The following is a 15302-nucleotide window of genomic DNA, read 5'->3' as shown; positions in this document are numbered from 1 at the left end:
AGTGGAACAATAGAAAAAACAATAGAAAGGGCTAAAGGCCAAGAACAAAAGGTTTGCCCAACATCCAGCCAGCATCTGCGATCCGCAGGAAACGCAGTAGAAGAATCGAGAGCAGGAGGAGACTTGACCCGGTGAAGAGACAGATGCTTACGCAGGTCATCTGCTCCATCATGAAGATGCTGGAGGCAACGCTGGAGTCGCAAAAGGGAGGGAGAAACACAGCTAGAAGTGTTGTGGTGGGTTAATACTCGCCTCCGTGTCTTTAATAAAATTAAGACTTTCCGTCATAATGTATTAGGAAAATCTACATTTTATGGCAAGACCGAAGGCTTCTATTTTGCTTGTTTAAAGCATATCCACTACCAAAGAAGCAACAGTAACAACAGGTTTACAATAAAATATTCGAAAAACATTGTCATTAGACCAATCTGCTGATCTCAGAATGTCCTCCAAGCGAGAGCCTGCCCAAAAAGCTTTGGAGGCCATGGCTCCCCTGGTGGAATGAGCTCCGAAAACAGAGACATCAATGCCCGTAAGGGACATGACTAGGCTGTCCGGAATTCGGTTTAAACCGAATCTAACCGACACTACCCTACCGGATGAAAATCAGCGCACTCGGTTTAAACCGAGTGTCACTGATTTTCATTGGTGTTGCACCGCTTGGCCACTTGATGGAGCCAAAGCGTTAGATGCAAAGCCCCAGAACAGAGCAGTTTGGAACGTGTGTCACCCCCATTAAATTCGGGGACACACATTGGTTGGCAAGGTTGGTGGGTGGGGCCAGGTCCGATTGAAAATGCTGTCCGGACTTTGACTGGCCCCACACACCACACCACAGCGCACTTCAGACCCCCCGACGACGAAACGACGACGAGACGATGACCGCCAGTGCTCCAAGTGCTCCAAGGCCCAGCAGGTAAGTGGAAAGTGCCCGCATGTTGTTTTGCAAGACTAGCCAGCGTGGTGTAGCGGATCGTTGCACAGGCGAAACCTGGCAGGGTGGCTAGATTTGGTAGCTAGGGAGCAAATGTTGCCATTGTATTACAATTTCGCGAGAATCTCCCCAATTTTAACCACGTATATAAATGAAAAAAACGCTTTCTGTTAATTTAGATTAAATGAGCCTTTGTTAAACACTACCGGAAGGTGGGCTTGTGCCAGGCGCACCACCCATTGGACTTAAAGGCCCCCCCCCGTCGCACATACAGCCGCAACCGGGCACTCCACAGGTTTTTAAAAGACCATTTGCAAGTTAATGAGGCCTCGCTGTTATTTCACCCCTTAAGAGCCCCTGCAGCTCCCACCGACGGTGCCCGCCTCCGGGGCAGGGGTCCCTCCGTGCGGCGGAGCAGAAGCGCCTGGAGCGTGGGAGGAGGGGCACGGGCAGAGAGAGGGGGCGCGTGGGGCACCAGCCTCCCCCAAACACGCTCTGCAATGCGTATGGATGGAAGGCAGGCGCCTAGAGGCGGGCAGTGCGCATAGATGGAAGGCGCCTAGAGGCGAGCGGCCATCCTCCAATTGACAGGCGACGCATCCCGGGCTCCAGCAGTCCAGATCCATGGGGTGGGCGCTCCTGGGTCACTTCGGGGGCAGGCGGCGGAGAGCAGGCGCATCCTGACCGGAGCAGCAGGGAAGAGAGTAAAGCCTCGCCGGTGCCCTCGCTGGGTGCTGCCTGCCTTGCCCGGTCTTCTGCTCCTGCCTGCTGCCCTCCTTGCCTACTGCAGCTGCCCTCCCTGCAGCAGCTGCCTGCCGTTGCAGACTCGAACCGGTTCCCCAGCTTCGAGATCGGCCACTCTAGTCCTTAGGCCACATCCTCTCCCCTCGCTTCAGCTGCTCTGGTCCACTCACTCTCATCTTAGCATTGCTACCCCTAGCCCTTGGCGGATGTGAGGACCCTTAAAAAAGTATAATAACAAAGCCATGCCTGCAACACAGCATACAACACTGACACTCTGCGTGGATAAAATATGTGTTGCAAGTCTGTTTTGAAAGCAATGATCTGCTGATCTGTTTACATCATATGCACTCTGTAATCTACTTGGTACACGTTGTTTGCAGCAGGCATATTAATCCTCTGCACTAACTTCACCTAAGTCAAAACCTCAACTTTACAAAACACCAAGCTCTCTCCAGGAAGATAATTAATCACACAAGTTTTCTTGACATTTATGTGAAGTCTGGTAATTGCCGGCGGAAAGAAACGCTGCAGCAGGTTCAAAAGCTTAATAAACTTTCAAACACGGTGCCCCCAGGAAGCCAGCACCCGGTTCGGTGGCACCGGTCGCACCGCCCTAAAGCCGGCCCTGAGGTCCTGCCTCTGGCTCCATTTAAGGCCCCGGCATGGTCAGGTGGCTCGTCATTAACAAATAGGGCAGACGTGCTTTAAAATCTATAATAATGTTGCCCACGTTCAAGGCCTTGAGAAAGCGTGGGGCCTGGGGACCAATGACCTCCTGCCCCCCCCCACTCCCCCCACCATCTGGCCGGCCCGCAGGTTACCAATGGCGACGTCGTGGTGTGCCAGTGAGAAGTGCTTGGAACTACCTGCAGTGTAACGTGCTAATTCTTCCAGCAATAGTCAGAATGGCGATGCAGGAGGTCTAGAAGAGGTGAAAAAACAACTAAGCCTCATTAACAAGCGAATGGTCTGTGAAGTACTGGGAGCGGGGGCGGGGGGGCGGTGGCTGTGTGTGTGCCTGAAGCTAATTCAGCCCGGGCTGACGGGGGAGAGGGGGGGGGGGGGGGTTGTATGCACTGACCGCAACCTGCCAGGCCAGTTCAAACTCTTGCATCCCTCTCTTTCTCTGCCTGCCATTGCGCTCCATGCTTCTGAAAGGCGATAAAAAAACATGTGAAGTTGCTTTCAAATGTCCGATCCTGCAGCAGCACACTTCCAAAGTCCATACATGACAGAAACCCGACTGAAGGCCCCATTCTCCCGATTATTATTATTTTTTTTTAAATCTCCCACTTTGCTTTTCTGAAATGCTGGCATGTATGTTATTGTACCCTGCAGATGGGAAACCTATGACGTAGCATCAGTGCGGGCCTCTGGTGTGGTTGCGCTCTGGACTATCGCGCAACGTTATTTTAGCTGCTTCCTGCACGCCCCCCAGAGCGCCGGCCGCTGATCGCCTCCTCCTGCCGGGCTGCTGCTCGGAGTAGAGACGGGCGAGTCCTCCATCTTGGGTGGCTCTGGGTTAGCGGTGCAGCTTTCTGGCCCCTCCCCCCCCGACAAGTACTTCCAGGCGCTCAGTGGGCATCGCGCCCATTCTCACTCCTTTCACAGATCTCCCGAGGCTTCGCCGGGAGCAACGTCGCATTTTAACTTCCAACACTCACCTTGTGCCACGATCCTTGGTGTTCCTTAGCTGCGCTCTGGACTATCGCGCAACGTTATTTTAGGTGCTTCCTGCACGCCCCCCAGAGCGCCGGCCGCTGATCGCCTCCTCCTGCCGGGCTGCTGCTCGGAGTAGAGACGGGCGAGTCCTCCATCTTGGGTGGCTCTGGGTTAGCGGTGCAGCTTTCTGGCCCCTCCCACCCGACAAGTACTTCCAGGCGCTCAGTGGACATCGCGCCCATTCTCACTCCTTTCACAGATCTCCCGAGGCTTCGCCGGGAGCAACGTCGCATTTTAACTTCCAACACTCACCTTGTGCCACGATCCTTGGTGTTCCTTAGCTGCGCTCTGGACTATCGCGCAATGTTATTTTAGCTGCTTCCTGCACTCCCCCAGAGCGCCGGCCGCTGATCGCCTCCTCCTGCCGGGCTGCTGCTCGGAGTAGAGACGGGCGAGTCCTCCATCTTGGGCGGCTCTGGGTTAGCGGTGCAGCTTTCTGGCCCCTCCCACCCCTGCCACTCCCCCTATGTGCCCCTTTATCTTGGCCAGTTGGCACCGGCGGCGCAGCGGGCGCGACGAAGGCGCGCCGAAGTTGAGCCTAAGTTAAGCCCGTCTGCGCCCGTCCGCGACGGGCCGGGACCAGGGGCCACAGACCTCGCCTCTCCTCTGGTGTATACTTTGGCCCAACTGTCTGCTCATTCCACTACTCATCCTCTCTCTCCTTCTCTACGGCTCCATCTAGATGCTTTGGGTATTTATGCCCACCCTCCCTCTAGTTCCCCTTCTGATGGTATCACTTCTTCCCTTCCCTTGCCCTGTATTCCTCCTGCTTCCCGCTCTTTTCTTAGTCTCCCTCCAGCCTCTGCTATTTTGCTCAACACTCGCTCTGCGGCCAAAAATCAAACGGCACTTTCCACTCTCCTCCACACTGACTCTCCTGATTTCCTTTTTCTCACAGAAACCTGGTTTTCCTCCGACTCTCTTCCTGATCTCCTAGCTATCTTACCCGATACCTACTATGCCCTCCGAGCTGACCGCCCGGACGGTAAGGTAGGCGGGGGTGTGGCCATGATAATTCATTCCTCTTTGAAATTTCAACTTCTCGCCCACCCTTCTATACTTAATGTGGACTTCTTGGTGGCCCGCTCCCTTAATCTTCCCTTACCCCTCACCGTTGTTCTTCTGTATCGTCCCCCTCAAGCCATGCCGCTCTTTGTGTCCACCCTGCAGGATCTCCTGGCCACCCCCATGTGGTCAACAATTCTTCGCTGTTGCTACTCGGTGATTTTAATTATTGGCCAGGTGACCCCGGGGAGGATTCATCATCCAAAGATTTCACTGCCACTCTCAAGTGCCTCAATTTCTCTTCTCATGTTTCGGCCCCCACTCATATCCAGGGTCATACCCTGGATCAAATTTGGTCTTCACGTTGTAATATTTCATCCACTTCTATTCTTCCCTGTGTTTGGTCGGATCACTCTATGATCTCTTTTTCTATCCATCTGGGTTCTGCCGAAAAAGCTCCTCTTTCTAAAACCATTCTGGCACGCAGCTGGAACCAGATTGATCTTAATTCTCTCTCATCTTCTCTGGCCCTATCTGCTCCTGACTTGACTGATTTGCCCTTGGAAGATCAGGCTGACGCCATTAGTGTCTGGCTCTCTTCCTCTTGTGATCAGGCTGCCCCGCTCAAGAGGGTTAAACTTGTCCGACCTTATGATGCCCACAAATGGTTTACCTGTGAATTAAAAACTCTTAAACTGGGTCTCAGGCGTTCGGATTGCCAGTGGAGACGGAATTACTGTCCCACTCTCCGGCTTAAATACAAAACCCTCTTGAACGAGTACAAAAGAGCCATTTTAGCGGCCAAGACCAAATATTTCACTGAGAGAGTTACCTCCTCTGCCAACAAATCGCGTGAAATCTTTTCATTAGTTCATAACCTTGCCACTTCTGACCGCACTTGCACATCCTTGGTTCCTTCTCAATCTTTATGTTCCTCACTCAATGACTACTTCATTGATAAGATCCTTACTATTAAGGCTAACATTCCTCTCGTGCCCCAACCTGAACTCTCTGCCTTTTCTTCTTCACCCTCTTCTTCTTTTGATTATTTTCAACCTATTTCCTCTCAGCTCTTCTTGGATCTGCTTGCTAAAGTCAAGTCCGGCTCTCCCGCGGATTGTGCTCCTGCTCACATTCTTAGAACACTCTACTCCAGCTGCCCTGTCCCCCCTCTTGCTCTTCTCAATGCTTCTCTTACTCTGGGTTCTGTCCCCTCTTCATTTAAATCTGCTATCGTTCTTCCCATTCTTAAAAAACCTAGTCTTGACCCCTCTCTGCTATCTAATTTCAGGCCCATCTCTCTGCTCCCCTATCTCGGGAAGATCCTTGAAAGCTATGTCACTTCTTGCTTGTCCACCTATCTCGAGGAGAATCGTCTTTTAGCCTCCCATCAGGCGGGTTTCCGCCCTGGCCACTCTACTGAGGGCGTGGTGCTGGCGGTCATGGATGAACTTAAGGGGAAAGCTGATATCAGTCTCCCCCAAGCTCTGGTCCTCCTCGATCTGTCCGCTGCGTTTGACACGGTCGATCATGCCATTCTTCTCGACCGTGTCAGCGCAGCGGGCATTCAGGGCACTGCCCTTTCCTGGATCGCGTCCTTCCTTTTAGGCAGGACGCAAGCGGTTCACCTCTCCGGATTTTCCGCTTCCCTCGCTCGGTCACCTGTGGGGTGCCGCAGGGCTCTTCTCTTTCCCCTCTTCTTTTTGATCTTTATATCCGCCCTCTTGTTTCATCTCTTCTGGAGCTGGAGGTTTCTGTGTATAACTACGCTGATGACCTCCAGCTCGTCTTCGATCTTTCATCCCCTCTTGATTCCCTCCCCAAGTTTTGCTCTACTCTAGTTTTCATCTCGCAGTGGATGAGCTCCAATCATTTGAAGCTCAATCCGGACAAAACGGAGCGTGTCCTCACCGGTGGCCCTTCCAACCCCTGGTCCCCTGTTCACTGGCCTCTTTCCTTTGGTCCCCCCCCCCCCGGTACCGGTCTCTTCCGTCCGGACCTTGGGCATTAAGATCAGCCATGACCTGTCCATGCACTCACAAATCAGTTCTGTTGTTTCCTCGTGTTTCCTTTCCCTTCGTAATATCTCTCGGTTTTTCTCGGTTGATGCCCTTAAAACTATAGTCATCTCCTTAATCATCTCCCGCCTTGACTATGGGAATGGCCTGTATGTTGGCATCCCCGCCTATGAAACCCGCCATCTTCAGGCCATCCAAAATCAGGCGGCCCGACTTATTCTTCGCTTACCCAAATGTTCTCACATCACTCCTGCCCTTAGGTCTCTTCACTGGCTCCCTGTACATTTCAGATCTTTTTTTAAACTCGCCTGTCTGGCTTTCCTGGCTCACCATCGTTCCGCCCCACATTTCATCAATTCCCTTATCACTTCTTACGCCCCTGCTCGAACTCTTCGTTCTTCATCACTGTCTTTGCTTCACACCCCCCGCTTTCGTAAATCTCGTACCGGGGGCACCCGTTTCTCGGTTCTGGCCCCCCGGTTTTGGAACAGCCTCCCCCTTTCTATCCACTCCATCCCTTTCAACCTTCAGACTTTTTATGGCTAGTCCTCCCGGGTTTTTTCTGTGAGTAAGGATGAGTCCTCAGCGCCAGGAAACCGCTTTTGCCGCAGTCCGCTTTATTAAATTCTTCTTTTCATTTCATTTCATCAGAGCTCCAAGTAAGGCTGCCAGGGCTGGGCTCTGGATGAAGCCTGCATAACCCATGGAAGGCCCCGGGTGATGCTTCAGTAGTTTGCGCAACAAAAAGGGACCCCATGTTTCTAGCAGCACTGAGTGTGTGTGGGTGGGTGGAGCGGCACCCTGCTCCTCAGGCTGCCAGAATGGTATTTACAACTATGGCTTAAAAGATTCAGCCCCCCCCCCCCCCCCGAAATTTTTTCTTACCCACCACCCCCCCCCCCCTGAAATTTGGCTCTAGTTGTGCCTCTGCTATGCAAAGGTAGATTTAACCATAGCTACAGAGGCGCCAGTAAAGCCTCTAAATAGTATGTTTTTGTGTGCATGCGTGTTTATCAATAACATCTCCATGTAAATTCATTACATAGTGGTTGCAGCTTTTCTGTAGTAAAGGTTAGAACATGTAATCCGTAGGAAAAGTATTTTGGGTTTTGCATGCGAGCTATGTAAGTATATTTACGCCGCTGGTCCTTATTACTGTTGAACTGTCTATGAATGTTTCATACTGTACACACGGATTCAACATTCCCCTTTCATTAAGCTGAACATTCTCCTGGCAATAGGTTACCTGACCTGCATTTGTATATACATCGCATTTATTTGGACTTTTTTAACGCGTGAATTTGGCCTAAGGGCTTTCGACCACCAAGTATTATTCACTTTTAGGCAAGCTGGAGGTTAGCTAATGTGCATACATCCAGAACCGAATTCTTTCTAAAAGCATAATGGGTAAAAAGCATTTAGGGTACCAGGGATACAGATTTTTAATGTTTTCAATCAAAAGTACTTAGAAACTGCAAATTGCCAGTTTTCGTGAATGTTCCTGTTAGAGGCCTGATGGCTGAAGGTTTTGCTTCAAGGTCAGCTATTGGAACAAACACATTTACAAGACTTTCCAATCCTTAGTCAATTCAAGGCCAAGAGGACAAGGGAGAGACTCCCAGAGAGAGGAATCTGAGCCACATTGTGCCTATCGTTGAAACGCATTTGGACTGAGAGTCTCATTAGGGTGGCTGGGTAGACTTTTTGTTTGGTTTCATCAGGCTTTAAAGATAAAATGGATTCTTATGCTATGCTATGCCTCAAATATGTGTTCGTCAATTTCACCAATTGGTTGGCAGCCTGTTTAGTGGCTTCATTATTTTTTCAACAGTACACAACCGGTTTCTAAGTGTTTCTTTTATGATCTAGTTTGCGCAGAACAACATGCCCCGCAGAATAAAGACGGCAGAAGATTATGTGCTGGAAAACAAAGATTTCATGGTTGAAGAAGTGCGTGGGCAAAAGATGTTAATTTGCAGGTTTTGCAGAGTGACTGTCCCAATAGTAACTGGGAAGACTGCAAGCCGAATTGCTGAGCATCTTGTCACCAAGACCCACTTGAAATTGAAAGAGCCACCTAATAGCAACAGCCTATGCCAGATGTCTCTTGCTGAGACAATGACACGCTTCAAAAGAAAACGTGAGGAAGAAATGGATGTGGCACATGAATTTGTACGTGCCCTAGTGCAATCTGGAACCAGCTTACACCAAGCCGATGGACCCATTGGGAATCTGTTCCGCAAGCGTGCACCAGCATGCAAAACATTACCAAGAGCAACACAAATGTATGACAAATACCTACCAGAGGTGTTCCTTGCAGATATCGAACATATTTCAGAGTTACTCCAGGGTGATGTAAAGATCTCTGTTACCCTTGATGAAACCCCAGAGATGCGTGGCGACCCAGCAGTGGCAGTGCTAATCACATTTTGTGATGCAAAAAATGGATGGTACAGACGTACCATCATGGCAGATCTAGATGTACTGGAAACATGCAACACAGTGTCACCTGGAATGCTGCTGCAGAGAGTTCTGACAAAGTTTAACAAAGATTGGAGTGACATTGTTTGTATTTGCAGCGATTCCGCTACGTATATGAAAAAGTTATGTGATGACCTTTCAAAAGCAATACCTGAGCTGAAGTGTTTCCCTGTAAGAGATCCATGCCATTTGCTAGATGGTATGCTGAAAGCAGCTCTACAATCTTCTGAGCTAATGAAGAATGCTATTGATTTTGTAGACCATTCAGGTGCACTGTTTCGGTATGCGCGGGAACTAAAACGCAAATATTTCTCATTTTGTGTTTTTTGTGGCAGCAAAGAAAAAGTAATCCCAACTGTGTCATTTAGTCGGTGGTTCTCAGTCCTAGAGGCCGTGAATGCAATTTTATCTATGTGGCGACCGTTTACTGATTTTTTGCTTAGTGATGATGCAAAAGGCAAGAAATGTGAGGATCTTCGGGTGCATATTGATAGCGATGTAAAAAAAAGTACATTGTACTGCATTCTTAGATTTCTACAAGAAAATATGATTGCTGTAGTGGACATAATCAAAAAACTAGAGTCAGAAAACACCCTGGTCTACCAAGTGTTCAGCATCATTGGTGTAGATGTCAAACATCTCCTCGAGAGTAGGCTAGGCGACACTTTTAGTGACTTTGGCACTGCAACATGTTCCCTGTTAGAATGCTTGCCACTTGGTAAGCAGAGAAGTGTTGAGGACCAATTCAGGAAATTTTATTTCACAATGCACGAGAAATGGCTAGCTATGATGCATAGAAATGTCCCTTCACCAACCATGGCGTTTGAAGCCTCACTTTGGTACTCTGCGCAAGTGTTTGATCCCTTCCGTAAAGGGGAATTTTCTCCAGATTTTGCGAAGTACAGCTTCATTTTTTACCACTTTAACACCTCGGAAGGCATATGCACCCAGTTCAACGCATATGTCGCAGAACCTGGCCCAGAGAATGTCAACCTTGAGGTGCACCAATACTGGCATGGAAAGCTACGTCAGTGGCCAGAGTTGGCAAATTGTGTACTGTCTGTTTTGGCGTTGCCAGTCTCAAGTGCCAATGTCGAGAGGGCCTTTTCCCAAATAAAAGTGTACATGGGTAGGAAAGAGAGAGAGGGCGAATGACCAAAGATTCACTGAAAAAACTATTGTATGGTGTACTACAATAAATTAGACTTGTAAAGATGTATTTTAACCTCATATACACTGTACATAGACTGTCTATATTCCATGCACCAATTAAGAAAGCAAACAATAATAAAAGCAAAGCGTCCCATAAACACCGGTAAAACACCGTTTCAGTTGTTTTTTTGGGGGCGAAAATGAGTAACCACTGAAAAGCACTGTTTTTTTGAGGTTTTGAAATCACTGGAAAACACTGAAAAAACACCACCAGAATTCACCAAAAATAGAAACTGAAAACAGGAAAGCCTAGACATGACCCAATGGGCCAGAGTAGCAGAGGAATCTGGAAGATGGGGTTTACGGACAGAATTGAGGAGTTGGGAGTGAGAGGACGTTTTGAGCTCAAAAGTTCTTTGTTCATACACTTTGAGACATTCACCTACACATAATTTAGGATGGGAAGGGAAATATGGGTAAAAACAGAATTTAAATTTGTCTTAGTCCTTCTATTAATGTTGAACAAAACACCTGTAGTAGAAAATTGCCTGGAGGAAATCTCCAAGGCTTTAACATCTGAAACACGTTTTATCGAGACAAGGAAAAGTAACATGATAAGTTTAGCCGACAACATTTTCAGAGAAAGAGCAGAATTATCTGGCCAATCAGAAAACAACTTGAGAACTACATTAACATCCCATCAATTTGAATACTTAGCCAACGGAGGTTTGGAAAAACGAACTCCTCGCAGAAGGCGACAGATCAAAGGATGAACGCCCACTGGCTTGCCATCGATTGGAGAATGGTTAAGTGAAATGGCAGATCTGTACAGATTGACAGTCCTGTATGACTTACCTGCACTGGCTTCAGAAGCCAAGAAATTGACCACAAAATTCAGAGGGGCTGAATAGGGATCGATATGTCTCTCCATACACCAGCTTGCCCATAAAGACCAAGCTGACTTGTAAGCTTTTGAGGTCCCAGGGGCCCAGGCTTTGCTGATAAAGAGAGAAGCCTCCTGCGAAAGGAGGAAGTCAGGAAGGCCAGGCTGGAAACTTTCCACGCCGACAGAACCAGGGAATTGTCTAAAACAAGATTGTGTGGAAGGCCTAAGGGGTTCAGAAGCAAGTCCTTGCTGGCCGGGAGGAGTACCGGGAAATCCACCACCATCTCCAGAAGAGACGGAAACCAAATCTGAAATTGCCAAAAGGGGACCACAATGACTAATGACGTCCACTGACGACGTACCTGAGAAAGTACCCTGCTGATCATCAGAAAAGGAGGAAAAGCATAGTTGAGGTGAAGCGACCAATCCTGAAGGACGCATCCGTTGCCAGGGCTGAAGGATCTGGGTGCTAACTGAAGAAATGAGGTAACAGTGTTGAGACGGGAAGCAAAGAGATCGATATCAAAAGGGCCCCATTTTTGAGAAAGAGATCGGAAGACGGATGGAAGAAGCTTCCAATCGCTGGAGTCTCGAAGATAGCGAGAATGCCAATCCGCCACTGCATTGAGATCTCCCGGAAGATATTCCGCTGTCAGGGATAAATTGTTTGACAGACAATATTCCCAAAGACTCTAGGCCAATTCTGCAAGGGGCCTGGATTTGGTGCCACCGAGATGGTTGATGTAGCGGACCGCAGAAACATTGTCCATACGAAGAAGAATTGAACAGCGAACATTGAAAGGAATGATCAAGGGCCTGGAGGAGCCCCTAAGACGCAAATGGGACATCCTGCTGCCCTGCCTCCTGTTTGCCTATCGGGAGGTCCCACAGAAGTCTCTGGGGTTCAGCCCCTTCGAACTCTTGTACGGACACCCTGTCCGGGGCCCCCTCAGCCTGGTCAAAGAAGGCTGGGAGACTACCGTCCAGGATGCTCCGCCCAACGTCTACCGGTACCTCCTGACCCTGCGGAATCAAACCCGGAAATTCAGGGAACTGGCCGAAGCCAACCTCGAGGCCAGCCAGGAGGAAATGAAACGCTGGTATGACCAGAACGCCTCCACCATCGAGTTCGAGCCAGGCCAGCAGGTCTGGGTCATGTCGCCCGTTGACCCTTGTGCTCTCCAGGACAAATGGACCGGGCCCTTCAAGGTGGTAGAGAAAGAGAGCCCCGTCACCTACCTGGTCGACATGGAATCCCCCAGGAACCCCCTCCGGGTTCTCCACGCCAACAGGCTCAAACCCCACTTTGCCCGAACGGAACTTAGCCTGCTGATGGCTACGGACGATGGGGCCGAGGACGACTCCGAGCCCCTAACCGACCTCCTGAGAACCTCCGAAAAAGACGGCTCCGTAGAGGGAGTCATCCTCTCCGCCACCCTGACTGCGGAGCAGCGCCAAGAGTGTCAAGGACTGCTGCATCACTTCTCTGCTCTCTTCTCCCTCACTCCCGGAGTCACCCGATGGTGCCTCCACGACGTCGACACCGGGGACAGCCCCCCCCGTGCGACACCGAGCCTACCGAGTCCCCGACCGGGTGCGGGCCTGCATCCACGCCGAGGTCTCCAAGATGTTGGCCCTGGGGGTCATCGAGCCCTCCGACAGTCCCTGGGCCAGCCCTGTGGTCCTGGTGCCAAAAGCTGCCGCCCAGGCACCACCCCGGAGCTCCGGTTTTGCGTGGACTATCGGGGATTAAATGCCGTCACCAAAACCGATGCCCATCCCATTCCTCAGGCAGATGAACTGATCGACCGCCTAGGAGCAGCCCGCTACCTTAGCACCTTTGACCTCACCGCCGGATACTGGCAGATCAGGCTCACCCCGGGCGCCCAAGAGCATTCTGCTTTCTCCACCCCCGATGGCCACTACCACTTCCGAGTGATGCCCTTCGGCATGAAGAATGCCCCGGCGACCTTCCAAAGACTAGTGAACAAGGTACTGGCCGGCCTAGAAGCGTTCAGCGCCGCCTACCTGGACGATATTGCGGTGTTCAGCAGCCAATGGGCCGAACACCTGAGGCACCTCTGGGAGGTTCTGACCGCCCTCCAAAGGGCCGGGCTCACAATAAAAGCCAGCAAATGTCAGATAGGCCAAGGATCCGTAACCTATCTGGGACATCAAGTGGGGAGCGGCCATGTGGCTCCCCTCCAGCCAAAGATCGACGCCATCATGGCCTGGGAGCCCCCAGCCACCCAAACCGCTGTGAGGGCCTTCCTGGGACTCACGGGCTATTACAGGCGGTTCATTAAGAACTACGGAAGCATTGCGGGCCCCCTCACGGAGCTCACCTCAAAGAAGCAACCAAAGAAGGTGCACTGGACGCCCCTCTGTCAGGTGGCCTTCGAGACACTCAAAACAGCGATGTGTACCGCCCCCGTGCTACGAGCTCCCGACTACAGCAAAGAGTTTGTGGTACAGACTGATGCCTCGGAATACAGAGTCGGGGCTGTCTTGTCCCAAGTGAACTCTGAAGGAATTGACCAGCCGGTGGCCTTCATCAGCCGGCGCCTGCTGCCCCGGGAGCAAAGATGGAGCACCATTGAACGAGAGGCCTTCGCCGTGGTGTGGGCCCTCAAGAAGCTCCGGCCCTACCTCTTCGGCACCCACTTCCGGGTCCAACCCGACCACCGGCCCTTGCGGTGGTTAATGCAGATAAGAGGTGAGAACCCGAAGTTGTTGCGATGGTCCATCTCTCTGCAGGGGATGGACTTCGCTGTAGACCATCAGCCCGGCAACGACCACGCCAACGCCGACGGCCTATCCCGCTTCTTCCGCCTCGGCGAGAACACCCAAGAAGATGGGTAACTCTCCCTGCCTTCCGCTGGGGGGGGGGGGGACGGGGGACGCCTGTTGGACCCGGCCTCATGGCGTGGTCCCGAACCCTCCTACCAGACCAAACGGGGGCCACCCCAACCCTTCGGGGCCCTCCGAGCTTGTACCCCGCTACCTGCACCAGCCTTCGCGACGCGGCCCGCCCGGGCATCGGTCCCTGCGAAGCCCCAACATCAAGGCGCCAAGACCAGACCCAAGGGGGTCGAGTGGCCACTCCACAGATCCCGGAGGAGAGGAGTTTCGATGGGGCCTCCCTGGGCGATGGCTCCACCCCCCGTTGGGTGTCTGGACTCTCTCATCCCAGCCCCTCCGGCCCCCAAGGCGCGAGGGTCCAGACATCAAAGGGCTCCAGCCATATATCTGGGGCAGCCCACAACCAGGACGGCAGTTGTATACTGGAGTCCAGAGCCCTGCTGATCGGATCGCGGCTGACCCTACGGAGAAAGACTCGTTGCCTGGAACTGAGAACTCGAGCCCTGCTGACTGCGTCCCGGCTCCCCCTTGCTGAGAAAGAAGACCCTCACGGAACATCGGAGCCCTGCTGACCTCGTCGCGGCTCGACCTCGCTGAAGCAACCACCGGAGCCCTGCTGACCTAGTCGCGGCTCGACCTCACCGAAGCGACCCCACGAACTCTGCGGACTACGTCCCGGGCTGATACGGAGACTGTCCCGCTAACCCCGTTCCTAGCCAAACCCTGAGACTTTTGGATCCCTTGATCCACCTGTAAATATTGCCACGGAGACCAACCCTTAATTCTGATAAACGACTTGTGAGCATTGATACCCTGGTTGTGTCCCTTTGTGGTGGGAGGGGATTACTTGGCTGTATGATCCTAGGAGAAGGACCTCGCCCAGGAGGCTTCTCAGCGGCGCTCTGCTGCATCCTTACGGAACGGTGCCTCTCGGGGTGGTCAGTCCGACACCCTCCGACTCCCCGGAGGTCACCCTTCTAACACATGTCATGAATGTCATGCAATGGAATTTCATGGAATGGAATGTTATGGATTTCATGGAATTGAATGTGATGTCATGAATATCATGGAATGTCATGTCAGGAATGTCAGGAATCATGTCATTGAATGGAATGTCATGTCATGAATGTCAGGAATGCCATCAGGAATGTCAGGAATGTCATGGAATGAAATGTCATGAGTGTCATGGAATGTCATGAATGTCAGGAATGTCATGAATATCAGGAATGTCATGTCATGGAATAGAATGTCAAATGTCACGTCATGAATGTCAGGAATGTCACGTCATGGAAGGTCAGGTCACGTCATGGAATGGACTGTCACGTCATGGAATGGAATGTCATGAATGACATGGAATGTCAGGAAGGTCATGAATGTCAGGGAATGGAATGTCAGGAATGTCAGGAATATGTCATGGAATGGAATGTCAGGAATTTCATGTCATGGAATGGAATGTCAGGAATTTCATGGAATGGAATGTCAGGAATGTCATAGAATG

The 15302-nt window shown here is 51.2% G+C and overlaps 1 protein-coding gene across 1 annotated transcript; it reads left to right on the top strand.

Annotated features, from left to right (window-relative positions):
* Positions 1-8307: 8307 nt before the first annotated feature.
* LOC146866211 (uncharacterized) lies at positions 8308-10116 on the top strand. The gene is given in 1 exon segment (XM_085634616.1): positions 8308-10116. A coding segment is annotated over 1 exon segment (1809 nt).
* The last annotated feature ends 5186 nt before the right edge of the window (positions 10117-15302 follow it).

Source organism: Triturus cristatus, chromosome 2_1 (assembly GCF_964204655.1).
Source record: "Triturus cristatus chromosome 2_1, aTriCri1.1, whole genome shotgun sequence".
Lineage (NCBI taxonomy): Eukaryota > Metazoa > Chordata > Amphibia > Caudata > Salamandridae > Triturus > Triturus cristatus.
Note: the sequence above shows the minus strand (reverse complement) of the source record. Positions and strands in the feature narration are given on the sequence as shown.